Source organism: Erythrolamprus reginae, chromosome 6 (genome assembly GCF_031021105.1).
Source record: "Erythrolamprus reginae isolate rEryReg1 chromosome 6, rEryReg1.hap1, whole genome shotgun sequence".
Taxonomy (NCBI): Eukaryota; Metazoa; Chordata; class Lepidosauria; order Squamata; family Dipsadidae; genus Erythrolamprus; species Erythrolamprus reginae.
The window spans coordinates 95,506,340-95,532,606 of record NC_091955.1 but is presented as its reverse complement, the minus strand read 5'-3'; the positions used below and the strand labels follow the sequence as shown (position 1 = coordinate 95,532,606).

Sequence of the window (26,267 nt, the reverse complement as noted above, 5' to 3'; positions counted from 1 at the left end):
ATGAAGCCACAGTTGGAAACAAGAATTGACTTGTATCTGTAAGTGGCAGATTGGTTGGAAGTGATGTTCCAGGTGGTCCTGTTGAAAGTGTGCTGGAGAGGTTCTTGCGTGTCCCAACTACGGACCAAGACAAGAAGAAACGGGCTACAAGAATGGTGGAAGGTCTTAAGCATAAAACTTATCAGGAAAGACTTCATGAACCCAATCTGTATATCCTGGAGCTGAGACACAGAAGCGTTACACGCGTATAAGCGTGTACATGCGAAGCAGTAATAAAGGGTTTTAGAACCCCCTCCTGTGTAAGATATGTAGACTTCAACTCCCTGAATTCTTACCTTCTGGGGCAGCCAACTTTAAGGCCCCGTCCAGGAGAATCCCCAGAGTAAGGACGATCTTGACCCTCGAGGCTTTCATTATTCTACAGAAGATGGCCGTCCAGGGGAAAAGGCATCATTGGAAAATTTTGGAGGTGCAATATTCTGCAATAGAAAAATAAATTTTTAAGTTCAGTAGGAACCATAGCAGCGAATGAAGTTCACTAACACTTGGTAGGCAGAAGGCCTCTGCTCCAACTTCTTTCCAGGTGGGTCACATTTCCTACTTCTGTCTACCTTTCTTCTGTCTGTCTATCTGTCTTTATCTCCCTCTCTCTCTCATTGATCATCAATATGACTATCAATCAATCAATGAATCATCTATATCTATCAACTATTTGTCTATCCACTCTACCCATCTACTTCTTACTTACCCAATCTGTATCTATCTATCTATCTATCTATCTATCTATCTATCTATCTATCTATCTATCTATCTATCTATCTATCTATCTATCCTCAATGTCTGTCTGCCTGTCTATCTTTCTGTCTGCCTCCCTATCTCTTTCTCTAATTGATGTATCTATCATCAATCTGCCTATCAATCAATCAATCAATCATCTACTATATCTCTATCAACTACCTGTCTAGCCATCTACTACCTACCTACCTAATCTGTCTCTCTCTCTCTCTCTATCTACCTACCTACCTACCTATCTTCTCTCTCTCTCATTGATCTATCTATCATCGATCTGCCAATTAATCAATCAATCAATCAATCATCTATCTCTATCAACTATATATCTACCTGTCTACCCATCTACTGTCTACCCATCTACTACCTACCTATCTACCTAATCTGTCTCTCTCTCTCTCTATCTCCCTACCTTACCCTACCATATCTGTCATTGATTTATCTATCATTGATCTGCCTATCCACAACCATCTATTTCTATCTACTATCATCTATCTGTCTGTCTATCATTCTGTCTACCTACTGTACCTACCTACCTAGATTTTGGAGAGGGGCAGCCTATAAATGCAATCAATCAATCAATCAATCAATCAATCAATCAATCAATCATCTGTCTGTTTGTATCTCTCTCATCTTTTTTGCACTCTCTCTCAGCACCATACAAGAATCGGGACAAATAAACAATACATACGTTAAATGCAAGCCTTTAAAAATACACACCAAAAAAGAGACCACAGTACTGTAATTATAATTATAGTGCGATGCCCAGAACTCCAGTTTAACAATGCGCCCGAAGGCTTCTCCTTGATCTATCTATCATCGATCTGCCAATCAATCAAGCTATCAATCAATCAATCAATCAATCAATCATCTATCTCTATCAACTATATATCTACCTGTCTACCCATCTACTACCTACCTATCTACCTAATCTGTCTCTCTCTCTCTCTCTAACTCCCTACCCTACCCTGTAGGGCGCATGTTCAAGTCCTCCTGGGTCCAAGATTCAAGTCAAGGGATTAAGTTGGCCCGTGTGCTTCCCTCCTGCGGTGGGACCAGGGAGGCAGGAAAAGGCTGGGCCTGGGTCTCACCTGGCGCCATGTGGGGCAACGCCACCCTTCCCTTCAGTGGGAGACCCAGACATAAGCTAAGAGAAGGCGACAGACACCAAGTCTACTTACCGGTTTGGGACTTGCACACGAGAGAGAATCCCTTGTTCTGGGTTGGTAGCCTGAAAACTGCAAGAAATATCCAAAGCCCGCAGTGAAGTGGGTGGGCTGGGCAGGGGTCTACTGTTCTCCTTCCAGCCTTTCCGACAGGATGGATGGAGGCAGACCTGAGTCAAAATGAATGCAAGAGGAGGAGGAGGAGGACTGATCGGCAAGGACTCGTTCTTTAATCCCCCAGACAAATGAAGGTTTTCTGGCTGGCTTTTGAGGGGTCTTGTTTCACGAGAGGGAAGGAATGCGGAGGAGGAGGGAGGGAAGAAAGGAAGGAAAGAGAAAGAGAGAGAGAGAAAGAGAAATGAGGAGGGGGGCTGCCTCTTGAGCACAGCCCACCTCAGGAATGTCTCGTTCAGGTTCAACCACCCTGGAGGAAAGCAGCTGTCTCAGGTGAGGCCTAGAAGATGGGAGAGAAGCCGAGAATAACAGAACTGACGGTTGGGAGGGAGCTTAGAGGTCTTCTAGCCCAACCCCTGACTGAATCGGGAGAGCCTGCACTCTACAGTTTTTACCTCTACTTACGAACTTTTCTAGATAAGAACCGGGTGTTCAAGATTTTTTTTTGCCTCTTCTCAACAATCATTTTTCACTTGCAAAATCGAGCCTATGAAATTGTAACTGGAAATGAGGGAGGAAGGAAGGAAGGAAAGAAAGAAAGAAGGAAAGAAGGAAGGAAAGAAGGAAGGAAGGAAGAAAAGAAGGAAGGAAGGAAAGAAGGAAAGAAGGAAGGAGGGAAGGATGGAAGGAAGGAAGGAAAGAAGGAAGGAAAGAAGGAAGGGAGGGAGGAAGGAAAGAAGGAAAGAAGGAAGGAAGGAAAGAAAGGGAAGGGGGGAAGGGAGGAAGGAAGGAAGGAAGGAAAGAAGGAAGGAAGGAAAGAAGGAAGGGAGGGAGGGAGGGTCCAGATTACAAACCAGGTTGAGGGCAACTGGCCAAAGTAACCACATGCATTTGGGGACTGATTACTTACTTCATCACTTACTTTAAACGCTCTAATGTTCAGTGCAAGGAACAATGCAAAGTCACACAGGCTGAGTCGACATGCTCCATCTTGCCTAGGCCATGTGCAACCCCCCCATTTCTAACTTGGCCAAAGAAAAGACCACCCCCATCCCCTGAATTCAGTGGGGCCCTGCACATCTCTACAGCTTCTCCCCTTCCCTCACCCCTGCCGATGCTGCCTTGTTAAACATTTACACACACACACCGCCCCGAGGCTGTAGTAACAAACAGAAGCACTCAGCAGCCAACTCGTGAGCTCAACGCCTTCCAGTGACTTCCCTCCGCCCGACATTGTCTTCAACCACTGGACCCGAACGAGCCCCCTAACAAATCTGCCAGCCCCATATATCAGCCACGAAGAGACGTTCAACGCCCCAAAGCCAACCAACAAGCGCAAACTTGTGAGACTCGTTCCTCACCTGGGGCTGAGCATCGTGGAAGCATCGGTGGAGACGTAGGAGGCCCAATGGCAGGTTCTTCACCTCTGGGTCAACTCACCAGGTTCCCTCTGGGATGGAGACCCATCCGTCAAACTGAAGCCAGCGGCCGTTCACGCTGAGCAGAGTTGGGGAGTTGGGTTGACCCGCCAGGAGGGATGAGCGGTTTCAAGTTGACTTCTCCAGACAACCGAGGGTGTAGATTAAAGCGGGCAAAGGTTGGGGGGTGGAAGGGACTGGGAGGTCTTGGATTGATGGAGGACTCAAGAGAACAGCTGTTTTGAGTAGTCGAGGATGTGGGGGTGCCCAGAAGAGGTTCACAGAGGAAGGAATATGGTTCTGCAGTTGATGTTCTCCATACCATCCCATTGCAAACTTTTCCTTCCTCTTCCTTCGCCTCCTTCTTCTCTTCCTCTTCTTCCTCCTACTCATTTTCCTCCTCCTATTCCTTCTGTTCCTCTTCCTCCTTCTCCACTTCCTTTTCCTCCTCCTCTTCTTCCTCCTCCTGCTCCTTCTGTTCCTCTTCCTCCTTCTCCTCTTCCTTTTCCTCCTCCTGCTCTTTCTCTTCCTCCCCCTCCTTCTTTTTTCCTCCTCTTCTTCCTTTTCCTCCCCCTCCTTCTTTTTTCCTCCTCTTCTTCCTCCTCCTCCTGCTCCTCTTCCTTTTCCTGCTCCTCTTCCTTCTCTTTCTCTTTCTCTTCCTCCTCCTTCTCTTCCTCTTCCTCCTTTTTTCCTCCTCTTCTTCCTCCTCCTCCTGCTCCTTCTCTTCCTTTCTCCTCTTCCTTTTCCTCCTCCTCCTCCTGCTCCTTCTCTTCCTCTTCCTTTTCCTCCCCCTCCTTCTTTTTTCCTCCTCTTCTTCCTTTTCCTCCCCCTCCTTTTTTCCTCCTCTTCTTCCTCCTCCTCCTGCTCCTCTTCCTTTTCCTCCTCCTCTTCCTTCTCTTTCTCTTCCTCCTCCTCCTCTTCCTCCTCCTCCTTTTTTCCTCCTCTTCTTCTTCCTCCTCCTGCTCCTTCTCTTCCTCTTCTCTTCCTTTTCCTCCTCCTCTTCCTTCTCTTTCTCTTCCTCCTTCTCCTCTTCCTTTTCCTCCTCCTCCTCTTTTTTCCTCCTCTTCTTCCTGCTCCTTCTCTTCCTCTTCCTCCTTCTCTTCCACTTCTTCCTCTTCCACACCTTCTTTTCTAGCACCAATGATGTAACCTACTTGGGTCACGAAACGTCTGCAAGAAATCATGCTCCGAGACCCACCAAGGACCCCTCACTTCAACCCTCAAGCTAGAAATATTCTGTTGGGACTAGAAGCTTCCTGCCACAATTCCCACAGCCCAGGCTGGGGAATTCTGGGAGTTGAAGTCCAGATATCTTCAAGTTGCCAAGGTTGGGAAACACTGCACTAGACTACTGGGATTGATTGACAGTCCCCCCCTGCCGTTCTTTCAGGGCCCTTCCCCACCACCCTGCTGTTCTGTTCGGGTCGTATGTGACCCGAAGCCAAGTTTGAGTCCCTGTAAAAAATTTTCCCTGCATATCTGAAACTTGAAATTTCATGACTATCCATCACTTCAGGGGTTCTCTCTATGAGAATTTTTTTTGGGGGGTGGGGGGCTTAGTTTTTGCTGGGCAAAAAAAGTTACAAATCTTCTGTTCGGGTCACATACGACCCGGACCGAAAACTCTTCATTTGAAGTGCTTATGTTTGGTCAATTTGAAAACTTTTTTCACTTGGAAAGTAGTCTGAACATTTCTGCACACAATGATATGAAAATTGAAATGAAAAAAGTAAATCTTATTGGTTTATTTTGCGGATATAATGCACGCCCCCCCGTTTTTGTGATTTTTTTTTCAATTTATGGATAGTTTTGCTTGCAAAATGCATTCTATTTTACTAAAGTTGGTGTGGGATTGGTAGCTTGAACATTTCTGAATATAAGAAAAATATAAAGGAACTGAAAAAAATGATTCTTATTGGTTTTTTAATATCAGAAATAAGGCCTCCCCCCCCCCTCGGCTGCTTGCAACCATTTTCACTTTTTATTTTTTTATCCTCCAAATCCGAAATATTCTTTAAAATCTTAGGCATTCATTTACTCAATTTAACAATGCTGATCATCAAAAAATATTTTTGGGGTGGTGGCTAATTGTTTTCTGGGCAAAAAAAAATCATAACTTCGAGTCTGTTTCTGTTCGTATATGACCGGACCAAAAATAATTTTTTTAGGTACTTGAATTTGATCTTTTTGAAAACTTTTTCAACTGGAAAACTAGTTTGAACATTTATGAACATAATGATATGAAAATTGAACTGGAAAAATTGAGACTTATATTTTTATTTTGATCAAAAAGCCCCTCCCCCCCCATCCTTTTTTAATTTCGTGTCAATTTCTATTTTTTTAAGGCTACAAATCCCTAAGGAATTTCCCCCCAAAAGGTTTGATATACTAAATTGAACATTTCTGAATATAAGAAAAATATAAATGAACTGAAAAAAATGGTTCTTATTGGTTTATTTTTGCCACAAAAAGGCCACCCCCCACCCCCGGCCTTGCTATGTGCCATTATTGTCACTGTTTATACATATTTGTCTAGAAATATTTGGAATATCCTTTTGAAAATCAACCACATTGTAGCCAGAGGACTAATTTTATGAAACAAATCCATTTTACTAAAAAAAAGTATGTAAGTTTGAAATTAACAGCATAATTTTTATATAAATTGAAATAATTGAACACGGGGGGAGGCATACATTTATGTGCAAAATAAACCAATATGCATCAATTTTTCCAGTTCAATTTTCATATCATTATGTTCAGAAATGTTCAAGCTACCAATCCCACACAAACTTTAGTAAAATAGAATGTATTTTGCTAGCAAAACTATCCATAAAGTGAAGACTATTTAAAAAAAACGGGGGGGCATGCATTTCATCAACAAAATAAACCAATATGCATCAATTTTTCAAGTTCAATTTTCATATCATTATGTTCAGAAATGTTCAAGCTACCAATCCCATACCAACTTTAGTAAAATAGAATGCATTTTGCAAGCAAAACTATCCATAAATTGAAAAAAATTTCACAAAAATGGGGGGGGCGTGCATTATATCCGCAAAATAAACCAATAAGATTTACTTTTTTCATTTCAATTTTCATATCATTGTGTGCAGAAATGTTCAGACTACTTTCCAAGTGAAAAAAGCTTTCAAAGAGACCAAACATAAGCACTGCAAATGAAGAGTTTTCGGTCCGGGTCAGGGTGACCCGGGAACAGAAGATTTGTTACTTTTCTTAAACAGAACAGCAGGGTTAAGAAAATTAATAGGAGCGGATTCCTAGCATAGTTATATTTGCCTGGGCTGGTGTCTGCCTGCCAAGTAACCCCACACCTTGACAGGGATTGTAAAATAAGAAAGTAATAAATCCGTGGAGGAAAAGAGAGAGAGAGAGTGAGAGAGAGAGAGATTTTAAGATCCAGAAGATCTGCTAGTATTTGGGGGCCTTGCAAGATCTCATTGCTGCAAAAACAATTGATTTCTGGCAATTTCTTACAAGTGGTTAGCGTGGCTAAGTTTATTTTATTTATTTATTTATTATATTTGTATGCCACCCCTCTCCGAAGACTCGGGGCAGCTCACAGTATATAATATAAAACAATAAATACAAAGACAAATCTAATGAATTAAAAGCTACATAATCTAAAATCCCGATATATTAAAAATCAAACAAATTCAAATCACAGCCATACATCACATCTATTGGCCAGGGGGCCAAGATCTAATTACCCCAAGCCTAGCGACATAAGTGAGTCTTATGACTCTTGCAAAAGGCGAGGAAGGTGGGAGCAGTGCGAATCTCTGGAGGGAGCTGATTCCAGAGGGCCGGGGCCCCCACAGAGAAGGCCCTTCCTCTAGGTCCTGCCAAGCGACTTTTCTGGTTGACAGAACCTGGAGAAGGCCGACTCTGTGGGATGTAACCGGCCGCTGAGATTCATGCGGCAGACGGCAGTCCCGGCGGTAATCTGGTCCGATGCCATGTAGGGCTTTATAGGTACCAACACTTTGAATTGTGTCCCAGTTCTCCCAGCCCAGGGCTTCTCAACCATGTGGAGACTTCATTTCCCAGAATTCCCCAGCCAGCAAGGAGCCGTGGGAGTTTAAGTCCCCATATCCCAAAGGGGCCAACCAGGATGGCTTTCGGTGGGCCGACCAATCTGGGAAATGCCAATCACAAGGAGTATTTTGAGTGTAGGGTTTTTAGGGGGGTTGCAATATCAGAAAGTGGGGAGGACAGATGGATGGAGGCCAAAATCGATGGATAGCAATAATATATAAGTGTATAAGTGTTCCCTTTTTTATTTTTTGAGCAGTATACATTAATCCTATTCAGTCCTTGCGGCTCTCTTGAGCTTGGTGGTTTTCTTGCAGACGTTTCAGGACCCAACTAGGTAACATAATCAGTCAAGTTCACAAAAGGGGATCCTATGACCCTGGGGCACTCCAATCGTTAGACGTGTACATGCCAGTTTTCAAGTGTCTGAATTTTGATTGTGTATTCATAGGGATGCTGAAATGGTTGTCGGGGTGAAAATGATTATCGATGACCATCTGTGCAATCCAATTCAATAATAAAAATATATAATAATATAATCTAAAAATATATAGTGTAGTAGTATAGTATTTCAATGCCATGCAATGCGATTAATAATAATAATAATAATAATAAATAATAATAATAATAATAATAATAATAATAATAATAATTTATTGGATTTGTATGCCGTCCCTCTCCGTAGACTTTGAGTCCCTTGGGAGTTGGCCGGCATACAAGTCCAAATGATATGTTATATAATCTAATCTAATACAATATAATACAATATAATCTAATACAATATAAGTATACTAGCATATAATTATATTACATTACTATAATTATATATAATATATATTTATATTTATATATTTATCAGATTTGTATGCCGCCCCTCTCCGTAGACTCGGGGCGGCTAACAACAATAAGACAATATAAACAAATCTAATATTTAAGTTAATTTAAAAACCCCAATTTAAGAAACCAATCATACATACAGACATGCCATGCATAAATTTTATAAGCCTAGGGGGAAGGGAAAGTCTCAATTCCCCCATACCTGACGACAGAGGTGGGTTTTAAGGAGCTTACGAAAGGCAAGGAGGGTGGGGGCAACTCTGATATCTGGTGGGAGTTGGTTCCAAAGGGTCGGGGCCGCCACAGAGAAGGCTCTTCCCCTGGGTCCATAATTATGTTATAATATAATCTATGTTAGTTCGAGTACTGTATATGTGTTTTAAATTGGAGTTTATTAGTGAACGTTTTTATTGTTTTAGAAACTGTTTTTATCTGTTGGGAGCGGCCCAGAGTCCTTCGGGAGTTGGGCGGCATATAAATATTTTTAATAAATAAATTATAATATGATATAACATAATATAACATAACATAGCAAAACAATATAGTATAATATAACATACAATATAATATAATGTAATATAAAATAGAAGCACTGCATAACACAGCATTACATTTTATGCTTTTTGTTCTTTCATTTTTTCTGTCTTTTTTGTCTTTTTTTCTTTTTCACGTTGACTTTACTATATAATTTAATTTCATTTCATTTAATACATTTTCCTTCCTCGGAAATTCCTTTCTGTTTCTTATTAAACTCTGCAAAATCTTTTTCATGAAAACCAGTTTATTTGGGGTTTTTTAAATTAAAAAAATAAAAAAACTCCTGCCACGCAAGTTTTCCTCATGCTCTACCATCCCCGGTTCCTCAAGAAGGACGGACTCCAACTCCCAGAAGGCCTCTGGGAAGCCGACCAGGCCTGACTGAGAGACGGACACGTGTAAAGGGGCGGAACGCGCGGGGCTTCCTGGGAGTCGTAGTCCGTCCCGCTCTGGAGCGCCGTCAGTCTGCCTGGCAGGGAAGCGGCTGCAGAACTACAGCGGCGGAGGGAGGGCGAAAGCGGGCCCGCAGCAGGAAGCGTGGGCGGCGCTCAGAGTGCCGGCTTCGAGTTTGCAGGCGCCCCGGTGTTCTTTTCCTAACCAGGCAGGATGCACCCCTCTTTGGCTGTGGGGCTGGTCTTCGGGGGATGCTGCAGCAACGTGGTTTTCCTGGAGCTGCTGATCCGGTGAGTGTGGCTTGTAAAGGGTAGCTGGGCTGGGACACCCTTCCTCCCGCCTTTACCCCTGCGCCTTTAACAGTAGCTGGGATTTGGGTCACTTTGGAATGAAGTGTTCATGTTCAGCTTGATGGTGTTATCTAGTTGGGTCAGGAGACGTCTGCAAGAAAACCAGCCGGCTCTGAGAACACCAAGGACCCCCCACCCCACTGCCCCATCCTAGTTCTCCTTTCCTTCTTCTCTGTCAGTCCATAAAACACACTTCCCTTCTGGTTCTGATGATGTTGTCTAGTTGGGTGATGAAATGTCTGTAAGAAATCAATTAAGCTTGGAGAACATCATGGGCCTCCTCTTCCTCCTCCTCTCTACACATCCCACTCCCTTCTGATGATGTTATCTAGTTGGGTTAGGAAATGTCTGTAAGAAAGCAGCTAAGCTCCGAGAGCACCGTGGACCTTACAGTCTTCCTTGTCCCACACCAAGCCACACTCCTTTTTAGCACTGATAATGTTGCCCAGTTGGGTCATGAAACATCTTCTAAGATGAGTGCCAAGGGTCCCATAGTTGTGATCCCGCTGTATAGAAACCAAATTTGGAATACAGTGATCCCTTGTTTTTCATGGGGGATGCGTTCCAAGACCACCCGTGAAAAACAAATTTCCGTGAAGTAGAGGAAATATATTTTTAATATATTTAACGAGTATTTGGACTTTTAAAACCCACCCTTTGCATTAAGCAGCCATTCTATAATGTTTCTCAGCTGGAACTACATGTGATATCCTACCAGTTTCTTTAATACTGTAGAAGAATTTTATGAATTTTCAATGGATTTAATGGATTTAAAGCCCCTTTGAAAACCCATGAAGTAGCGAATTCACAAGAGATGAACCGGGAAGTAGCGAGGGATTACTGTACTGTGTCCAGTTCTGGAGAACTCACCTACAAAAAGATGTGGATTGAAGGGGTCCAAAGACGGTCTATAAAAATGGTGGAAGGTCTTCAGCATAAAACGTATCAGGAAAGACTTAATGAACTCAATCTGTATAGTCTGGAGGACAGAAGGAAAAGGGGGGACATGATCGAAACATTTAAATATGTTAAAGGGTTAAATAAGGCCCAGGAGGAAAGTGTTTTTCACAGGAAAGTGAACACAAGAACAAGGGGGCACAATCTGAGGTTAGTTGGGGGAAAGATCAGAAGTAACATGAGAAAATATTATTCGACTGAAAGAGTAGTAGATCCTTGGAACAAGCTCCCAGCAGACGTGGTTGGTAAATCCACAGTAACTGAATTTAAACATGCCTGAGATAAACATCGATCCATCCTTAGATAAAATACAGGAAATTGTATAAGGGCAGACTAGATGGACTAGGAGGACTTTTTCTGCCATCAATCTTCTATGTTTCTAGTTGCAATTCTCCTCCTCCTCGGTTATTTTCTGTATTGATGATATTACCTAGTTGGGTCATGAAAAGTCTTGTAAAAAAAGCCACCAAGTTCAGAGCACCAAGGACCCCACAGTTGCAATTATCCCCCTCCTCTTTCTCCTCCTCCTCCTTCTCAATTATTTTCTATATTGATGATATTATCTAGTTGGGTCATGAAATGTCTTGTAAGAAAACCACCAAGCTCAGAGCACCGAGGACCCCACAGTTGTAATTATCTTCCTGCTCTTCCTCCTCCTTCTCCACAAACCCCATTCTCATCTGGTATTGATGATGTTACCGAGTTGGGCCATGAGATGTCCACAAATCACCCCCACCAGATCGCACCAAGGACCTCACAGTCCAGTCCCAAGCTGCAAAGATTCTCTTCTATCAATTCAAATTCCTTAATGCTCCCTGAGCATCATTCTTGGCTTGCAAACGTTTCATGACCCAACCAGGTAACATTGTCAGTGTGAGTGGCAAATTCCACCCTCCTGGGCACTGATATTGTTACTTAGTTGGGTTATGAAAAATCTGCAAGAAACCCACCAAGCACCAGGGAGCCAGTTCAGTTCAACCTTGAACAACAGAATTTATCTTCTGTTCATGACTGATATTTCCTGTAGTCCCAAATCTCTGGATTTTTCTGTGTTTTAATTGCCTCCATTTGCAAAAAAAAAAAAAAAAAAGTACGTGGCATTTGAACTGTTTTTTTTTTTTTTGCTTTTTCTTGCTTGGGTCTGTTTCTTGTTTTAATTTTCAAGTTTGCCAAGGCTGCACACAAATTTTGACATTCTTCTCTTCTCTCTGTCTAAAAACAAACGCAGGGAATTTCCTGGAAGCGGGAATTTGATTACGTTTTTTCAGTTCTTCTTCATCGCTTTGGAGGGTTTAATCTTTGAAGCAAAGTTCGGAAGGAAAACGCCCACGATTCCTATCAGGTATGCCCGACCTCTTTTGCTTTTAAATAGAATTTTTATTAAGAGTTTATCCTAATATAAAATGCAATTGAAAGTAAAGATAATAGGGAAATTGAGAAAGACGAGGAAAATAACCCACAGTACCTGTCAGGTCTGGCCGATCTCTTTTACTTTTAAATATAATTTATTATTTGAGTTTAATATAATGTCAAATACAACTGAAAATCAAGGTACTAGGGAAATGAGGAAGGAAAGGGAAAGAGGAAGGAAATGTAGGGGAAAAATAGAATAAACTGGTGATTTTTCAGTGCTGTGAAGTACAAAATAGAGTTACAACCTTTTTTCTTAGTAAATACTATCATTTCTTTAAAAAAACAAACTACAGGTGGTGTTTGACTTACAACAGTTCATTTATTTATGGCTTGAAGTTACAGCAGCACTGAAAAAAACCATTTTTTACACTTATAATCACCTTTCCAGCATGCCCATGCGCACGTGTTTAAAATTCGAAGGCTTGATAATTTTATAGGTAAAAATAAATGAAATATATTAAGGTGATTTGAGTCGATTGATAAAGTAAGATGATTGTATAAGGTTTGACTTATTCTTTATTGTCTTGGTTTCGTTTATTAAGAAGGGTTAATAAATATACTTTATATTAAGATTCAAAACAATGATATTGGATAACAATAAGTAATATCAACATATAAGGTTGTATTTCTTTGTTTTCTCAACTTATTAAGGTTTTATAAGGGTTTCTAGTCATTTTTGAAACATGTATAAAGAGGGAAGGAGGCACTACGGCTTACCTTTTAAGATCTCAAAGATATTGTTTTTACTAATATTTAAAGGAATATTAATGGAGAATTTAGTTAGAGGATAATTGGATTTATCTGGATGACAAAATTAGAAATAATGGAGTAAGGATATGTGATTGATACTGAAATTAAATAGAACAGGATTTAAGAATCTGCATTTAGAATATATAAGACTTAGTAATTTGATACTATTTTATTGTAACAAAAGTAAAAGGTATATCGTTTCTGCATGTTGTTATATGGAGAGAGAGAAAAAAAATTTTTTTCTTGAGAACTACCTGTATTCTTATTTGGGAAGAAATCAAGGGGAAAAGGGATTTCTGATCTCACATAACTTGGAAGGTGAACCATGTTTTGTGCTTCTCTCTATAATTAATTATGGACTGTGCAGAAACAGACAAGATGACTATGAAATTAAATAACAAGATTTGGAATCCTGTAAAATTTGGAACACATTCTATGAATGGTTAGAACTAAGGGGAATAAACAAAACTAGGTTGCATTAATCATGTTAATCAATTATAAAAGTTATGATAATGATAATTAAAGTTTAATTAATAATTTTTAAAATGGTAATTAATAGAAAACATTAACTTAGTAATTTCAAAAATGACCACAATAAGGCAGAAAAAAGCTTAACAATATACAGTATATACTGTATGTATAAGATAAATAATCATAGTAATTACTATGTCGATAGAACTGTAAAATGATGTAATGTGATGCAATGTTTTAAACTTTATATTTGTTTTTCATTGTCGTTTTGTTAGTGTTGTCATTGTTTTGTTTTTGTTGTTTTTTTCCTATACGTTTGTATTGTTTTTAATCTATGAGTCAATATTTTTTAAAAAATTATTTTAAAGTTGTGCTTCTGTCTTTTCCCAGGTTCTACCTCATTATGGTGGGCATGTTTTTCACCGTGAGTGTAGTGAACAACTACGCTCTCAACCTAAACATTGCGATGCCCCTGCATATGATATTTCGATCGGTGAGGTTTTACTTCAATTTTACTTTCAATTTTTTGCATTTGTTTATATCCCACCTTTAATATTTTTTAATTAATATCTCAAGGAGATGATCTTCTTCCTACTCTTTCTCAACAACAGCCCTGTGAGGTGGGTTGGGCTGAGAGAGAGTGATTGGGTTGAGGTTACTCAGCTGGTTTTTTATGCCTAAGGTGGGACTAGAACTCACTGTCTCCTGGTGATTGGCCCAAAGTTACCTACCCAGCTTTCATGGCTAAGGCGGGACTAGAACTCAGCCAGCCGGCTTGTGCGATTGGGATGCGTGATGGATGGGTTTCACAATCTTCTCATTCAGAACAAGTAGTTCTCAACTTACAAGCCTTCGTTTAGTGACCATTGAAAGTTAGAACAAAAGTGGCCAGAAAGGTCATAAAACGGGGCGAAGTTTGCTTCACCAATGTCAGATTGCGGTCGTAAGTTGAGGTCCACCTGGACTTTCAGCCCCTAAATTTATGTCGTTGTTAAGTGTGAAAAAGTGGTCCCTGTACCGTTGTAATTTTAAACGGTCACTAAACAAATGATCGTAAGTCAAAGACTTACCTGTATTATCCCAATGGTTGTTAACCTATTTCCCTCCCCCTCCATTTCATTGTCAGAAATAAGTTTATTTCTTGAGATAATATTACAATGCAAGAAAATGGTCTGTAACCATAGGAAAGGCTGATGTAAGCCATAATCAGCATGTAATCATTATTATTATTATTATTATTATTATTATTATTATTATTTATTAGATTTGTATGCCACCCCTCTCCAAAGACTCGGGGCGGCTAACAACAATAAAGAAGACAATGTAAACAAATCTTAATATTAAAAATAATCTAAAAAACCCCCAATTTAAAGAACCACTCATACATACAAGCATACCATGTATAAATTCTGTAAGCCTAGGGGGAAGGGAAATTTCAATTCCTCCATGCCTGACGACAGAGGTGGGTTTTAAGGAGCTTGCGAAAGGCAAGGAGGGTTTGCTAACTGTGCTGCAACCTGATTGGTTGTAACCTGTATATAAGGAGTAACACCCTTGCATGGGTGTGTGCTGGGTGGTTTATTATAGTGCTTAGTGGTTTGTGGGTGGTTGCAGTGGTGGATGTAATAGTAGTGTATGATAGTAACGTTTTGCTAAAAAGAAAAGTAAAATATATTTTTACAAGAAAGCCTGCTGCAGTGTTTTTCATTGAAGACTTTAATTAGGTATAGTGGTGAACTGTGGCTACTTGGTGGGGTTACCTTCCGCCTGCACAAAACTCTCCCCGCTAACATTTGTTTCCATTTCTTTTCCCTGTAGGGCTCTTTGATAGCCAGCATGGCGCTTGGGATCCTCATTCTGAAGAAAAGGTAAGATGGCGGCTTCGCGTAGCTCTGGCGGATTCTTGCATTCGCCGATGAAGTTCGTGTCTACGGCGCCTCCTTGGGCTTGGGCCCAAAGGACGATGTGTGTCGACGTCACAATTAACAACCGAGAAATAAATCAGTCCGTTCCTTCTGTGCCGTTCCTTCCGCTGAAGTTCTCCCTCCCCCTCCTTCTCTTGCCCAGGTACACTCTATCAAAATACATCTCTATAGCTTTGGTCTCTCTGGGAATTTTCACCTGTACTCTCATGTCAGCCAAAGAATTGGTAAGTCCTGTCTTCTCCCACTTAAGTACTTGTTGTGTCTTCCAAAATTAGACGCATGCTCTGGCAGTCCCCGTGCCCTTCTCTGGCACCAACCACTGCCCAAACCTGTGTGCCCTGCCTCCGAAGGGTGGATCAGAGATAGGACAACCACCTCTCCCTAAGAATCCAAAGGTAGAAGAAGCAGCAATGGGTGGAAACTAATCAAGGAGAGAAGCAACTTAGAACTAAGGAGAAAATTCCTGACAGTGAGAAAAATTAATCAGTGGAACAGCTTGCCACCAGAAGTTGTGAATGCCCCAATACTCGAAGCTTTTAAGAAGATGTTGGATAACCATCTGTCTGGAGTGGTGTAGGGTTTCCTGCCCAAGCAGGGGGTAGGACTAGAAGATCTCCAGGGTCCCCCCCCAACTCTTCTATTCTATTCTATTCTATTACACTACATTACATTACATTATTCTCAATAAAGATATTATATTCTATTTTTATTTTTATTTCTCTTCTCTTCTATTCTGAATAAAGATTCTATTCTATTTTTATTTCTATTATTTTATTTCTATTTCTATTCCATTCCTTTCCATTCTCAATAAAGATATTCTATTCTATTCTATTTTTATTGCTATTCTATTCTGAATAAAGATTCTATTTCTATGTCTATTTCTATTGAGAACAGAGGAGATTTGAGAAGATGTGAAGATGCTCCCCTTTCTGTTGGTGTCAGTATCTTCCCATCTTCTCAAATCCCCTCTGTTTTTCCCCCTTTCCCTTAAATCCGGTCAAAGTTTAGTTTCGCTTGCGACTACGTCGGGATTCTAATGCTGGTGCCTCTTTTCACTCCACCCCCAGATTCTGCCATTCTTTCTCCCAAAGATCAGGTGGGTGTGATCCTTGCCTCTTCCCCTAAATATTGCCCCTCCCCTGTGAAACACCCCCTGGAATTTGGCAGGACCCCCCTACCCCCCTTTTTATTTTTCGTAAAGCTTTCCGTAGAGCTGGGATAAAAGACAATAAAATTTAGCAGCTGGATTTTATTGCCTTTCTAGTTTCGAGTGCACTTAGTTTTATGACCAATTTTTTTGAAATGTTGTTTAAAATTTTGATTGGCAGCCGGCCAAAGTTGTTGGGCGGCTGTATAAATGTTGTAAACAAAGAAATGCCTTGCAGCAAACTTCTCTTTCCGTATGAAAGCAGAAGGACCATTGGCCGCAAGCTGGATCTAACCCCTCTTTGCGTTTTCATCATTTACTTGGCCAGGTGGCCCAGGCCAAGCCCAGACTAGCTAGTCCCGGTCAGGTAGACCACTTGGCCTATTTTATGGGGAATATTTTTGTGGTTTCTCAATGGATTTTCAAGCTGGAATATTGCACCTGTGGGCAGAAAAAGGCAGAGGGGTCATTAAAAAAAGGTGGGGGTCTCATTTTGTTCTGGTTGAATTTTTTTGTCTGTTTAAGTTGATTTATGGTCTAGCGTCAGCAAAGTAGTTCCAAGGAGCAACAGCAGAGAAAGAATATTAAATACCTCCTTCCCTCCCTCTCTTTTCTTCCATCAATCCCTCCATTCTTCTCTCTTGTCCCTCCCTCCTTCCTTCCTTCTTCCCTCTCTCCCTCCCTCCTCCCTCTCTTTTCTTCCATCAATCCATCCATTCTTCTCTCTTATCCTTCCTCCCTCCCTCCATACTTCTTTTCTTCCATTTTTCTTCTTTCTTCCATCCTCCTTCCCCATTTCCCTCCATACTTCCCTCCCTCCCTCCTCCCTCCCTCCCTTTTCTTCCATCAATCCCTCCATTCTTCTCTCTCGTCCGTCTTCCCTCCCTCCCTTCCCAATTTCTTCCTTCCACTCTGCCTGCTCATTTCCTTCCATCCTTCCTTCCTCCTTCTCCCTTTCTCCCTTCCCATTTCCTTCCTACCTCCCTTTTCTTCTATCAACCCATCCACTCCTCTCTTGTCCTTCCTTCCTTCCTCCTCCCTCCCCGTTTCCTTTCTTCCTCCCTCCCTTCCAATTTATCTTCTTTCTTCCACTCTCCTTCCTCCCTCCCTCTCTTTTCTTCTCAATACTTCCATTCTTCTCTCTTGTCTTCTCTCCCTCCCTTGTAGAGTTCTATGTCCAGCGCGGATGAAGAGGAGGAGAGCATTTCTGCCTTTCTCTGGTGGCTTCTAGGTCTGTAATTGCTCCCCACGGTAACCCCCTTCTGAGCTGAGCCGATCTAGGAAGAGGCACCAAACAGAATCCTGTTTCCAAACCAAACTCCCTATATAGCCACCTTGTGTTTTAATTTTGCAGCGTGGCAGAAGGAGAAGCACGATTCCAAAATAATAATAAGAATTAGTGTTGTTGTCGTTATTTTTTATTATTATTATTATTATTATTATTATTATTATTATTATTATTATGTCAATACAACTCAGCAAACGAGATCGCTATGCTGGATTTCGTATTTCATCACCAGTCGGGCGCTTCCCAAGCACCTAGGACTGCGTGATGTAGCGGCGGATTATGTTTGCCGATCCCAGTAAAGCGGCCTATTGCAATTGACAGATGGAGATTTTGTCAATTCCGATGGTTTTCAAATGTCCACTGAGATCCTTTGACACTGCGCCCAGCATGGCAAGGACCACTGGGACCACTTTCACGGGCTTATGCCAGAGTCGTTGCAGCTCGATTTTTAGATCTTAGCATTTTACTAATTTATCTAGCTGCTTCTCTTCAACTCTGCTGTCTCTATTATTATTATTATCTCCGAGTCTCCGGAAAGGGACGGCATCCAAACCGAATAAATCTAATCTATTATTATTATTATTATTATTATTATTATTATTATTATTATTATTATAACCTTGTTTAGTTTCCTACAATTTAAGTTGGAGTAAATGGGGAAGCTAAACATATTATTCCAGAATAAGGCAGTTTCAAACCACATTTGTATCGTTGCCAAGCAAACTAGGTGGATGTATTCATGTAGTTCAAACCTGAGATTGAAGAAATCTTATTTCAGTAAAATAGGATTTCAGATACTAAGTGCTCGCCCAGTGCTGGGGATTTTATGCTGAAGGGCAGATCCAGAATGTTGATCCCAACCACAGCATTATGTTTTAGGGATCGCAGCCTTGACCTTTGCCCTCCTCATGTCAGCACTGATGGGGGTCTTCCAAGAAACCATCTATAAGAAGTTTGGGAAACACTCCAAGGAAGCCCTCTTCTACAATGTAAGTGTCCACTGTCCATTTTCTCTGCTTTCAATTTGCAGGAGTTCAGTGGCTTCCCCCAAATGTCAGGTGACTGTAGAATTTTCCCAGTCAGCAGGCTTTAAAATGGAGGTTCAACTCCCAGGATTCCCTAGCCAGCATGCTTCAACTCCCAAAGTTCCCCATTCAGGATGCTTTTCCCTGCTGTTCTGTTCGAAAAAACTTCCTAATGTTATGTTCGGGTCACATACGACCCGGACCAAAAACTCTTCATTTGAAGTGCTTATGTTTGGTCAATTTGAAAACTTTTTTCACTTGGAAAGTAGTCTGAACATTTCTGCACACAATGATATGAAAATTGAAATGAAAAAAGTAAATCTTATTGGTTTATTTTGCGGATATATTGCATGCCCCCCCGTTTTTGTGAATTTTTTCAATTTATGGATAGTTTTGCTTGCAAAATCCATTCTATTTTATTAAAGTTGGTGTGGGATTGGTAGCTTGAACATTTCTGAACATAATGATATGAAAATTGAACTGGAAAAATTGATGCATATTGGTTTATTTTGTTGATGAAATGCATGCCCCTCCGTTTTTTTGAAATAGTCTTCACTTTATGGATAGTTTTGCTAGCAAAATCCATTCTATTTTACTAAAGTTGGTGTGGGATTGGTAGCTTGAACATTTCTGAACATAATGATATGAAAATTGAACTGGAAAAATTGAAAAAATTGAACTGGAAAAATTGAAAAAAATTCACAAAAACGGGGGGGGGGGCATGCATTATATCCACGAAATAAACCAATAAGATTTACTTTTTTCATTTCAATTTTCATATCATTGTGTGCAGAAATGTTCAAACCTGTTTCCAGGTAAAAAAAGCTTTCAAAAAGACCAAATATAAGTACCTAAAATGATCAATTTGCAGTCCGGGTCAAATAGACCCGGGAACATAACATTAGGGAGTTGTTTTTTTTCAGCAACAAAGAAACCCCCCACCCCCCAAAAAAAATTCTCATAGAGAGAACCCCTGAAATGATGAAAAGTCATGAAATTTCAAGTTTCAGATATGCAGGGAAAATGTTTTACAGGGACTCAAACTTGGTTTCGGGTCACATACGACCCGAACAGAACAGCAGGGTTAAATTGGGTGGACTTCTATTCCCAGAATTCCCCATTCAGGATGCTTTAAGATGGATGGACTCCAACTCCCATAATTCCATAGCCAACACATGGGTGGACTTCAACTCCTAAAGTTCCCCAGCCAGAATGGTTTAAGGTAGATGGACTACAACTCCCAGAGTTCCCTGGCCAATAAACATTAGGTTTGGTGGACTTCAACTCCTAATGGTTTAAGGTAGATGGACTTCAACTCCCAGAGTTCCCTGGCCAATAAGCTTTAAGATTGGTGGAGTTCAACTCCCAGAGTTCCTTAGCCAATAAGCTTTAGGATTGGTGGACTTCAACTCCCAGAGTTCCTTAGCCAATAAGCTTTAAGATTGGTGGAGTTCAACTACCACAGAGTTCCTTAGCCAATAAGCTTTAGGATTGGTGGACTTCAACTCCTAATGGTGTAAGGTAGATGGACTCCAACTCCCAGAGTTCCCTGGCCAATAAGCTTTAAGATTGGTGGACTTCACCCCTTCCGCTATTCTCCAGGATCTGCAGGCACGATGGGGGATTGTGGTGCAAACTTAATTTCTGTTCCAAAACTGTTGTTTCCTTTTTCCTCCTAGCACGCCCTCCCTCTTCCGGGATTCCTCTTTCTGGCTCCAGATATTTACCGGCATGGACTTCTCTTCAGTCAAACCAGTGAGTTGATACGGAGAGCTTATTTTTAATTGGAAATCGAAACACAGCAGGCCCCGCTTAAAATTAGGGGGATCCTGGCAGTTTGTTGTGTTGTCCTCTGTCCTTCAGAGGGGAGTTACTCAACTTAAGACCGGTTGCTTAACATATTGCATGTTTTTTAAAGCAGTGGCCATCAACCTGGTCTGTGGACCACTGGTGGTGCACGAGAAACATTTGGTGGTCCTCAGAAAAATTTATAATATTGCACTAAATCAGGGGTCCTGCTTCTCGTCCGGATCCAATTGGAACTGAGCCAGCTGTTTTAAAAACATAGAAACATAGAAGACTGATGGCAGAAAAAGACCTCATGGTCCATCTAGTCTGCCCTTATACTATTTCCTGTATTTTATCTTACAATGGATATATGTTTATCCCAGGCAGGTTTAAATTCAGTGACTGTGGATTTACCAACCACGTCTGCTGGAAGTTTGTTCCAAGGATCTACTACTCTTTCAGTCAAATAATATTTCCTCATGTTGCTTTTGATCTTTCCCCCAACTAACTTCAGATTGTGTCCCCTTGTTCTTGTGTTCACTTTCCTATTAAAAACACTTCCCTCCTGAACCTTATTTAACCCTTAGACATATTTAAATGTTTCGATCATGTCCCCCCTTTTCCTTCTGTCCTCCAGACTCTACAGATTGAGTTCATGAAGTCTTTCCTGATACGTTTTATGCTTAAGACCTTCCACCATTCTTGTAGCCCGTCTTTGGACCCGTTCAATTTTGTCAATATCTTTTTGTAGGTGAGGTCTCCAGAACTGAACACAGTATTATTCCAAATGTGGTCTCACCAGCGCTCTATATAAGGGGATCACAATCTCCCTCTTCCTGCTTGTTATACCTCTAGCTATGCAGCCAAGCATCCTACTTGCTTTTCCTACTGCCCGACCACACTGCTCACCCATTTTGAGACTGTCAGGAATCATTACCCCTAAATCCTTTTCTTTTGAAGTATTTGCTAACACAGAACTGCCAATACAATACTCAGATTGAGGATTCCTTTTCCCCAGGTGCATTATTTTACATTTGGAAACATTAAACTGCAGTTTCCATTGCTTTGACCATTTATCTAGTAAAGCTAAACCATTTACCATATTACAGACCCCTCCAGGAATATCAACCCTATTGCACACTTTGGAGTCATCGGCAAATAGGCAAACCTTCCCTACCAAACCTTCCCCTATGTCACTCACAAACATATTAAAAAGAATAGGATCTGGAACAGACCCTTGTGGCAAAAAGAGTTTTGCCAACTCTTTCTGCTTAGCTCCAACAACTGCTTCCTGTTACCTAATTACTGCAGCTAGAATTGTTTATGCACAAAATTGGAAATGGAATAAGGACACTGACAGAAAGAGAAATATTAAGCAAGAGTATGGCATGTGCTGAAATGAATAGACTTTCTTTAAGACTTAAAGAAGATTTGGAATATTATAAAATCTGGGGGAAATTCTATGCATGGGTAGAAATTAAAAATGAAGTATATGAATACTTTGGAAGTAAAGTAAAAGAATGAGAAAATAGTTGGTAAATGCCCAGATGACGGGAAAAAAGAAATGGTGGCAGCACTAGATATTAATGTAACACAAATTTAAGATAGTTTATAATTTACATTATTTTATATAGGAAAACCTTATTCTCATTTGGTAATTAGGTTAATTGAGAATACTGGATGTATAGAATGTTAGATATTGAAGGTGCATTTGTTCTTTTTTGGGTTCTTTAAATATTCTTACCTGTCAATTAGATTAAATACAAGAGGGATGAAATTATGGTCGTTGAAATGAAAATAGAAAGCAAAGAAGCTCCATTAGGTATATAAATGCTATGGAAATTTTGTATATGCATAAGGTTAGGTATTGATATTGTGTTTTTATTCACATGTTTTATTTTAAGGTGGAGAATTTTTTTTAAAAAACCTATACCCCCCCCGTGCCCCTCCCCCCAATCTATCCTGTTGGGGTTCTAAGGAAGCCGAGCTGGTGGGCGGGCAAGCGGAGGGGCGAGGAGAGGAGAGGCCAATGAGTGACATCAAGTTGGCCGCACCCACCCAGTCACATGACCACCTAGCCACGCCTACCCAGCTGGTCATTAGGCAGATCGTATTAGTGGTCCGCGGGATTTAAAAATATGAATTTAGTGGTCCTTGAGGTCCGAAAGGTTGGGACCCCTGCTTTAAAGGACCCCCACTCACTGTCCTCTCTTCTCCACAGGACTCGTCCAAGTGCCGTTGTTTGGACTCAGCCTACCCATCATGTGGTTGTATCTCATCATGAACGTCATAACTCAGTATCCTTTTTTTGGTGGGGCGGAAGGTATCTAGAAGACTGTAACGTTGAGGTCATTCCTGGGTTCCCTTTGACAGACGATGATGTCTTGTGTCAGAAATAAGTTTATTTCTGAAGGTAATGTTACAATGCAAGTAAATGGTTTGTAACCATGGGGAAGTCCAATCTAAGCCATAATCAGTATGTAATGATGGGTTTGCTAATTGTGCTGCAACCTGATTGGCTGTAACCTATATATTAGGAGTAACACCCTTGCATGGGTGTGGTTTGTTACAGTGGGTGGTTTGTTATAGTAGAGAGTGGTTTGTTATAGAGTGGTTAGTGCTTAGTGGTTGCAGTGGTGGATGTAATAAGAGTTATATACTAGTATTGTGGATAGTTTATTATAGTGATTAAAGGTAAAGGTGATAGTTTATTTAGAGAAGCAGTTTGATAAGAAGAAAAGTAAAATACTGTATATTTTTACAAGGAAGTCTGCTGCAGTGTTTTTCATTGAAGGCTTCAATTAGGTATAGTGGTTAACCCTGGCTACTTGGTGGATTAACTTTTGCATACACAAAACTCTCCCCCAACAGGTTATGGGCCCAGCGTAGCCAAGATTAAGCCCAGTTTCCAAACTAGGACCAGTCTAGTCCAGTAATATTTAGAGAAGCAGTTTAATAAGAAGAAAAGTAAAATATATTTTTACACGAAAGCCTGCTGCATTGTTTTTCATTGAGGTACAGTGGTACCTCTACTTAAGAACGCCTCTACTTAAGAACTTTTCTAGATAAGAACCGGGTGTTCAAGTTTTTTTGCCTCTTCTTAAGAACCATTGTTTACTTAAGAACCCAAGCCCAGAAAAATTTCCCAGGAAATTTGAGAGTGTAACGAAGGCCTGGCCAGTTTCCTGCCATTCCCTCTTTAATCCCGGCCATCTCGGGCTTTTCTGGACTGCCAGAGGAGCCTTTCGGTGGCGCTTAAGGAGGCTTTGGCAGCCCAGAGCGAACGAAGCATTTTCCTTTCTCTGAGCGCTTGGAGAGGGAATAAACCTCTGCCAGCACCCAGAGAAAAGAAACGCTCCCTTCGCTCTGGGCAGCGACAGTCCTCCTCCTCTTCTTCCTCCTTCTCCTCCTACCCAAATTCTGAGCTTTTATTTCTTTCCTAATGGGTTTGCACACATTACTTGCTTTTACATTGATTCCTATGGGAAAAATTACTTCTACTTACAAAGTTTTCTACTTAAGAACCTGGTCACGGAACGAATTAAGTTCATAAGTAGAGGGACCAGTGTAGTGGTTAACAGTGGCTACTTGGTGGGTTAACGTCCGCATGCATAAAACTCTTCCTCCAACATCCTTCATCTTGTTAAGGTGCGGCGGTCTAGATGGACGGACGCCGTGCTCACGTCTTCTCCGATCTCCTCCTTTTCCCCCCTCCTCCTTTCCCTTAACTCGCCCCTTCCTCAGATACGTCTGCATCCGAGGGGTCTTCATCTTGACCACCGAGTGCACCTCCTTAACCGTCACGCTGGTCGTGACGCTGCGGAAGTTCGTCAGCCTGATCTTCTCCATCCTCTACTTCCGGAACCCCTTCACCGTCTGGCATTGGCTGGGCACCTTCTTGGTCTTCGTGGGGATGTTGCTGTACACGGAAGTGTGGAAAAACGTTGGGTTCACCCAACCCAGGAAGGGGGAGAAGAAGCAGGAGTGATGATGGGAGAACTTTCCATCGGACCACGAGGCCTTGATGGCTAGAGCATTTCACACCACCAGGAAGGAAAACGGGTCCGATTCTTTTGCCGGCGGGACGAGAAGGTTGATTTTTGTAACATAATGGTCGCGAACTCTTGGCTGGGCCAAGCTGGCGCACCTCCCTTGGAGAAGGAGGGGAAACGGTTTCGGCGTCTTTGGCTTGTTGATAAGGTGACAATGATAAGGCGGTTGCTTTGACTGAAGAGGAATCTGATCCATGGTTTTGTGGCTCCCGCAACTCCATTAATTAGTCAATTTGCAGAAATCCCCCCCAAAATTTTCAGCCTCGGGTTCTTTCGGTTCACGGATATCAAATTATTGGGATGAAACTCAGACTTTTAAAACAAATATATGTGGAGGCCGCTGGAGTGATATAGCAGCCTAGAGGTGGAGCTCCGGCCTCACAATTAGGAGTCTATAAGTTCGATCCTAGGTAGAGGCAGATATTTCTCTCTCTGCACACAATGAGAATATTTTTGCTGAACGAAACGTTGTACTGGCGACAGGGAAGGGCAGTGGGCCAGTAAATAGTCAGCTACATTCACTTGCCGAGACTCCACCCCAATACAAGGGGTGTTAAAAGACGATGACGATGATGATATATGGAAGTCGCTCTTTGATAATCTGGTTTACAGTGAAGTGGCCCATTCTCTCTTTTAATGAGTGATTCAGGTCTTGGTTGAAGAACATCTGCAGAAGATTGTGGCCCATTGGAGACAGAATTACTATGCCAGTGAAATCTGTATGTCATTGGGCAGGGTGTAAGAAGATGTGGGCAGCTAGCAAGTTACTTTTTGATTGAAGGAGAGCATTGAGCACCCATTTGGCCCACTGAGCATCATTGGAAGTTTGGTTCCTCAGAAATCGGATTGGCTAAGCAGCAGCTCTCTCTGTGTCTGTTAATTTGTGGATAGAAGGTAGGTTAGGTAGATCTCCAGATGTTTCTCCTTGATACACACGAAGAAACTAAATCACATGATCTTCGTCTAAAACAGAGATGTCCAATCTTGGTCACTTGAGGATCTGTGGACTTCAAGAATTCCATAGCCAGCATGGCTCGGAATTTTGGGAAGTCTACATGTCTTAAAAGTGACCATGATTGGTCAACCCTAGTCTAGAATACCTAGGTGTCCCTAAATCAAAATGGCCTATTGGAGAAGGTTAAGGTAGACTCTCCAACTTCCTTGAGAGGCAAAATCTTGGCCAAAACAGGAAACACTCTTCCAAGTTCCTTTAGGACAATCCAGAGCGATCTTCCCCAACCTCAACAACTTCGAGAAGACACGTAGACTTCAACTCACAAGAAAGTCTAGGAGTAGAAGTCCACAAGACTTCTGAAAAGTTGTTTGAGGTCGAGAAACGCCGATGAACATGGTTCCAGAATTTCTTCAGAGGTTCTCCTGTGAAGTATCTGAATGGAGATGCTGGCCAGGAACGATGGAATAGGTGACACTACTATGAACAAACCAGGAAACTTGATTTAAAATGTGAACTCCGCAAGGCCTCCTGGTCTATCTGGGGAACCTTCTTGTCTGCCACAAGCTCTTCTCCAAACCAGGTTTCCATCTGAACAAACATATCCACCTGTATCTGCTTTGCAGCCTGGTGAGTTGGGTGAGTGACAGACAGGCGATCACCTTCTTTAAGCATCTGTAGCGTTTGAGAGTTTATTGGTGGGGTGGGTTTTTTTTGCAATGTTTATCCGTAGTTATATTTATAATCTGCATTGACAGGCAAGTAGTGTTGCTTTCCTTGGTGCTGTGAATCTGTGCTCCTCAACGACTTTAAGATGCATGGACTTCAACTCCCAGAATTCC

The 26,267-nt window shown here is 41.4% G+C and overlaps 1 protein-coding gene across 1 annotated transcript; it reads left to right on the top strand.

Moving 5' to 3' along the window:
• Positions 1 to 9,451: 9,451 nt before the first annotated feature.
• Positions 9,452 to 26,262, top strand: SLC35B4 (solute carrier family 35 member B4). The gene is made up of 10 exons (XM_070754463.1): positions 9,452 to 9,597; positions 11,843 to 11,956; positions 13,639 to 13,741; positions 15,067 to 15,116; positions 15,316 to 15,397; positions 17,488 to 17,551; positions 18,488 to 18,597; positions 20,313 to 20,388; positions 22,643 to 22,718; positions 24,166 to 26,262. The coding sequence occupies exons 1-10, from the start codon at positions 9,521 to 9,523 to the stop codon at positions 24,407 to 24,409; spliced, it is 996 nt and encodes a 331-aa protein (XP_070610564.1). The 5' UTR covers positions 9,452 to 9,520; the 3' UTR covers positions 24,410 to 26,262.
• The last annotated feature ends 5 nt before the right edge of the window (positions 26,263 to 26,267 follow it).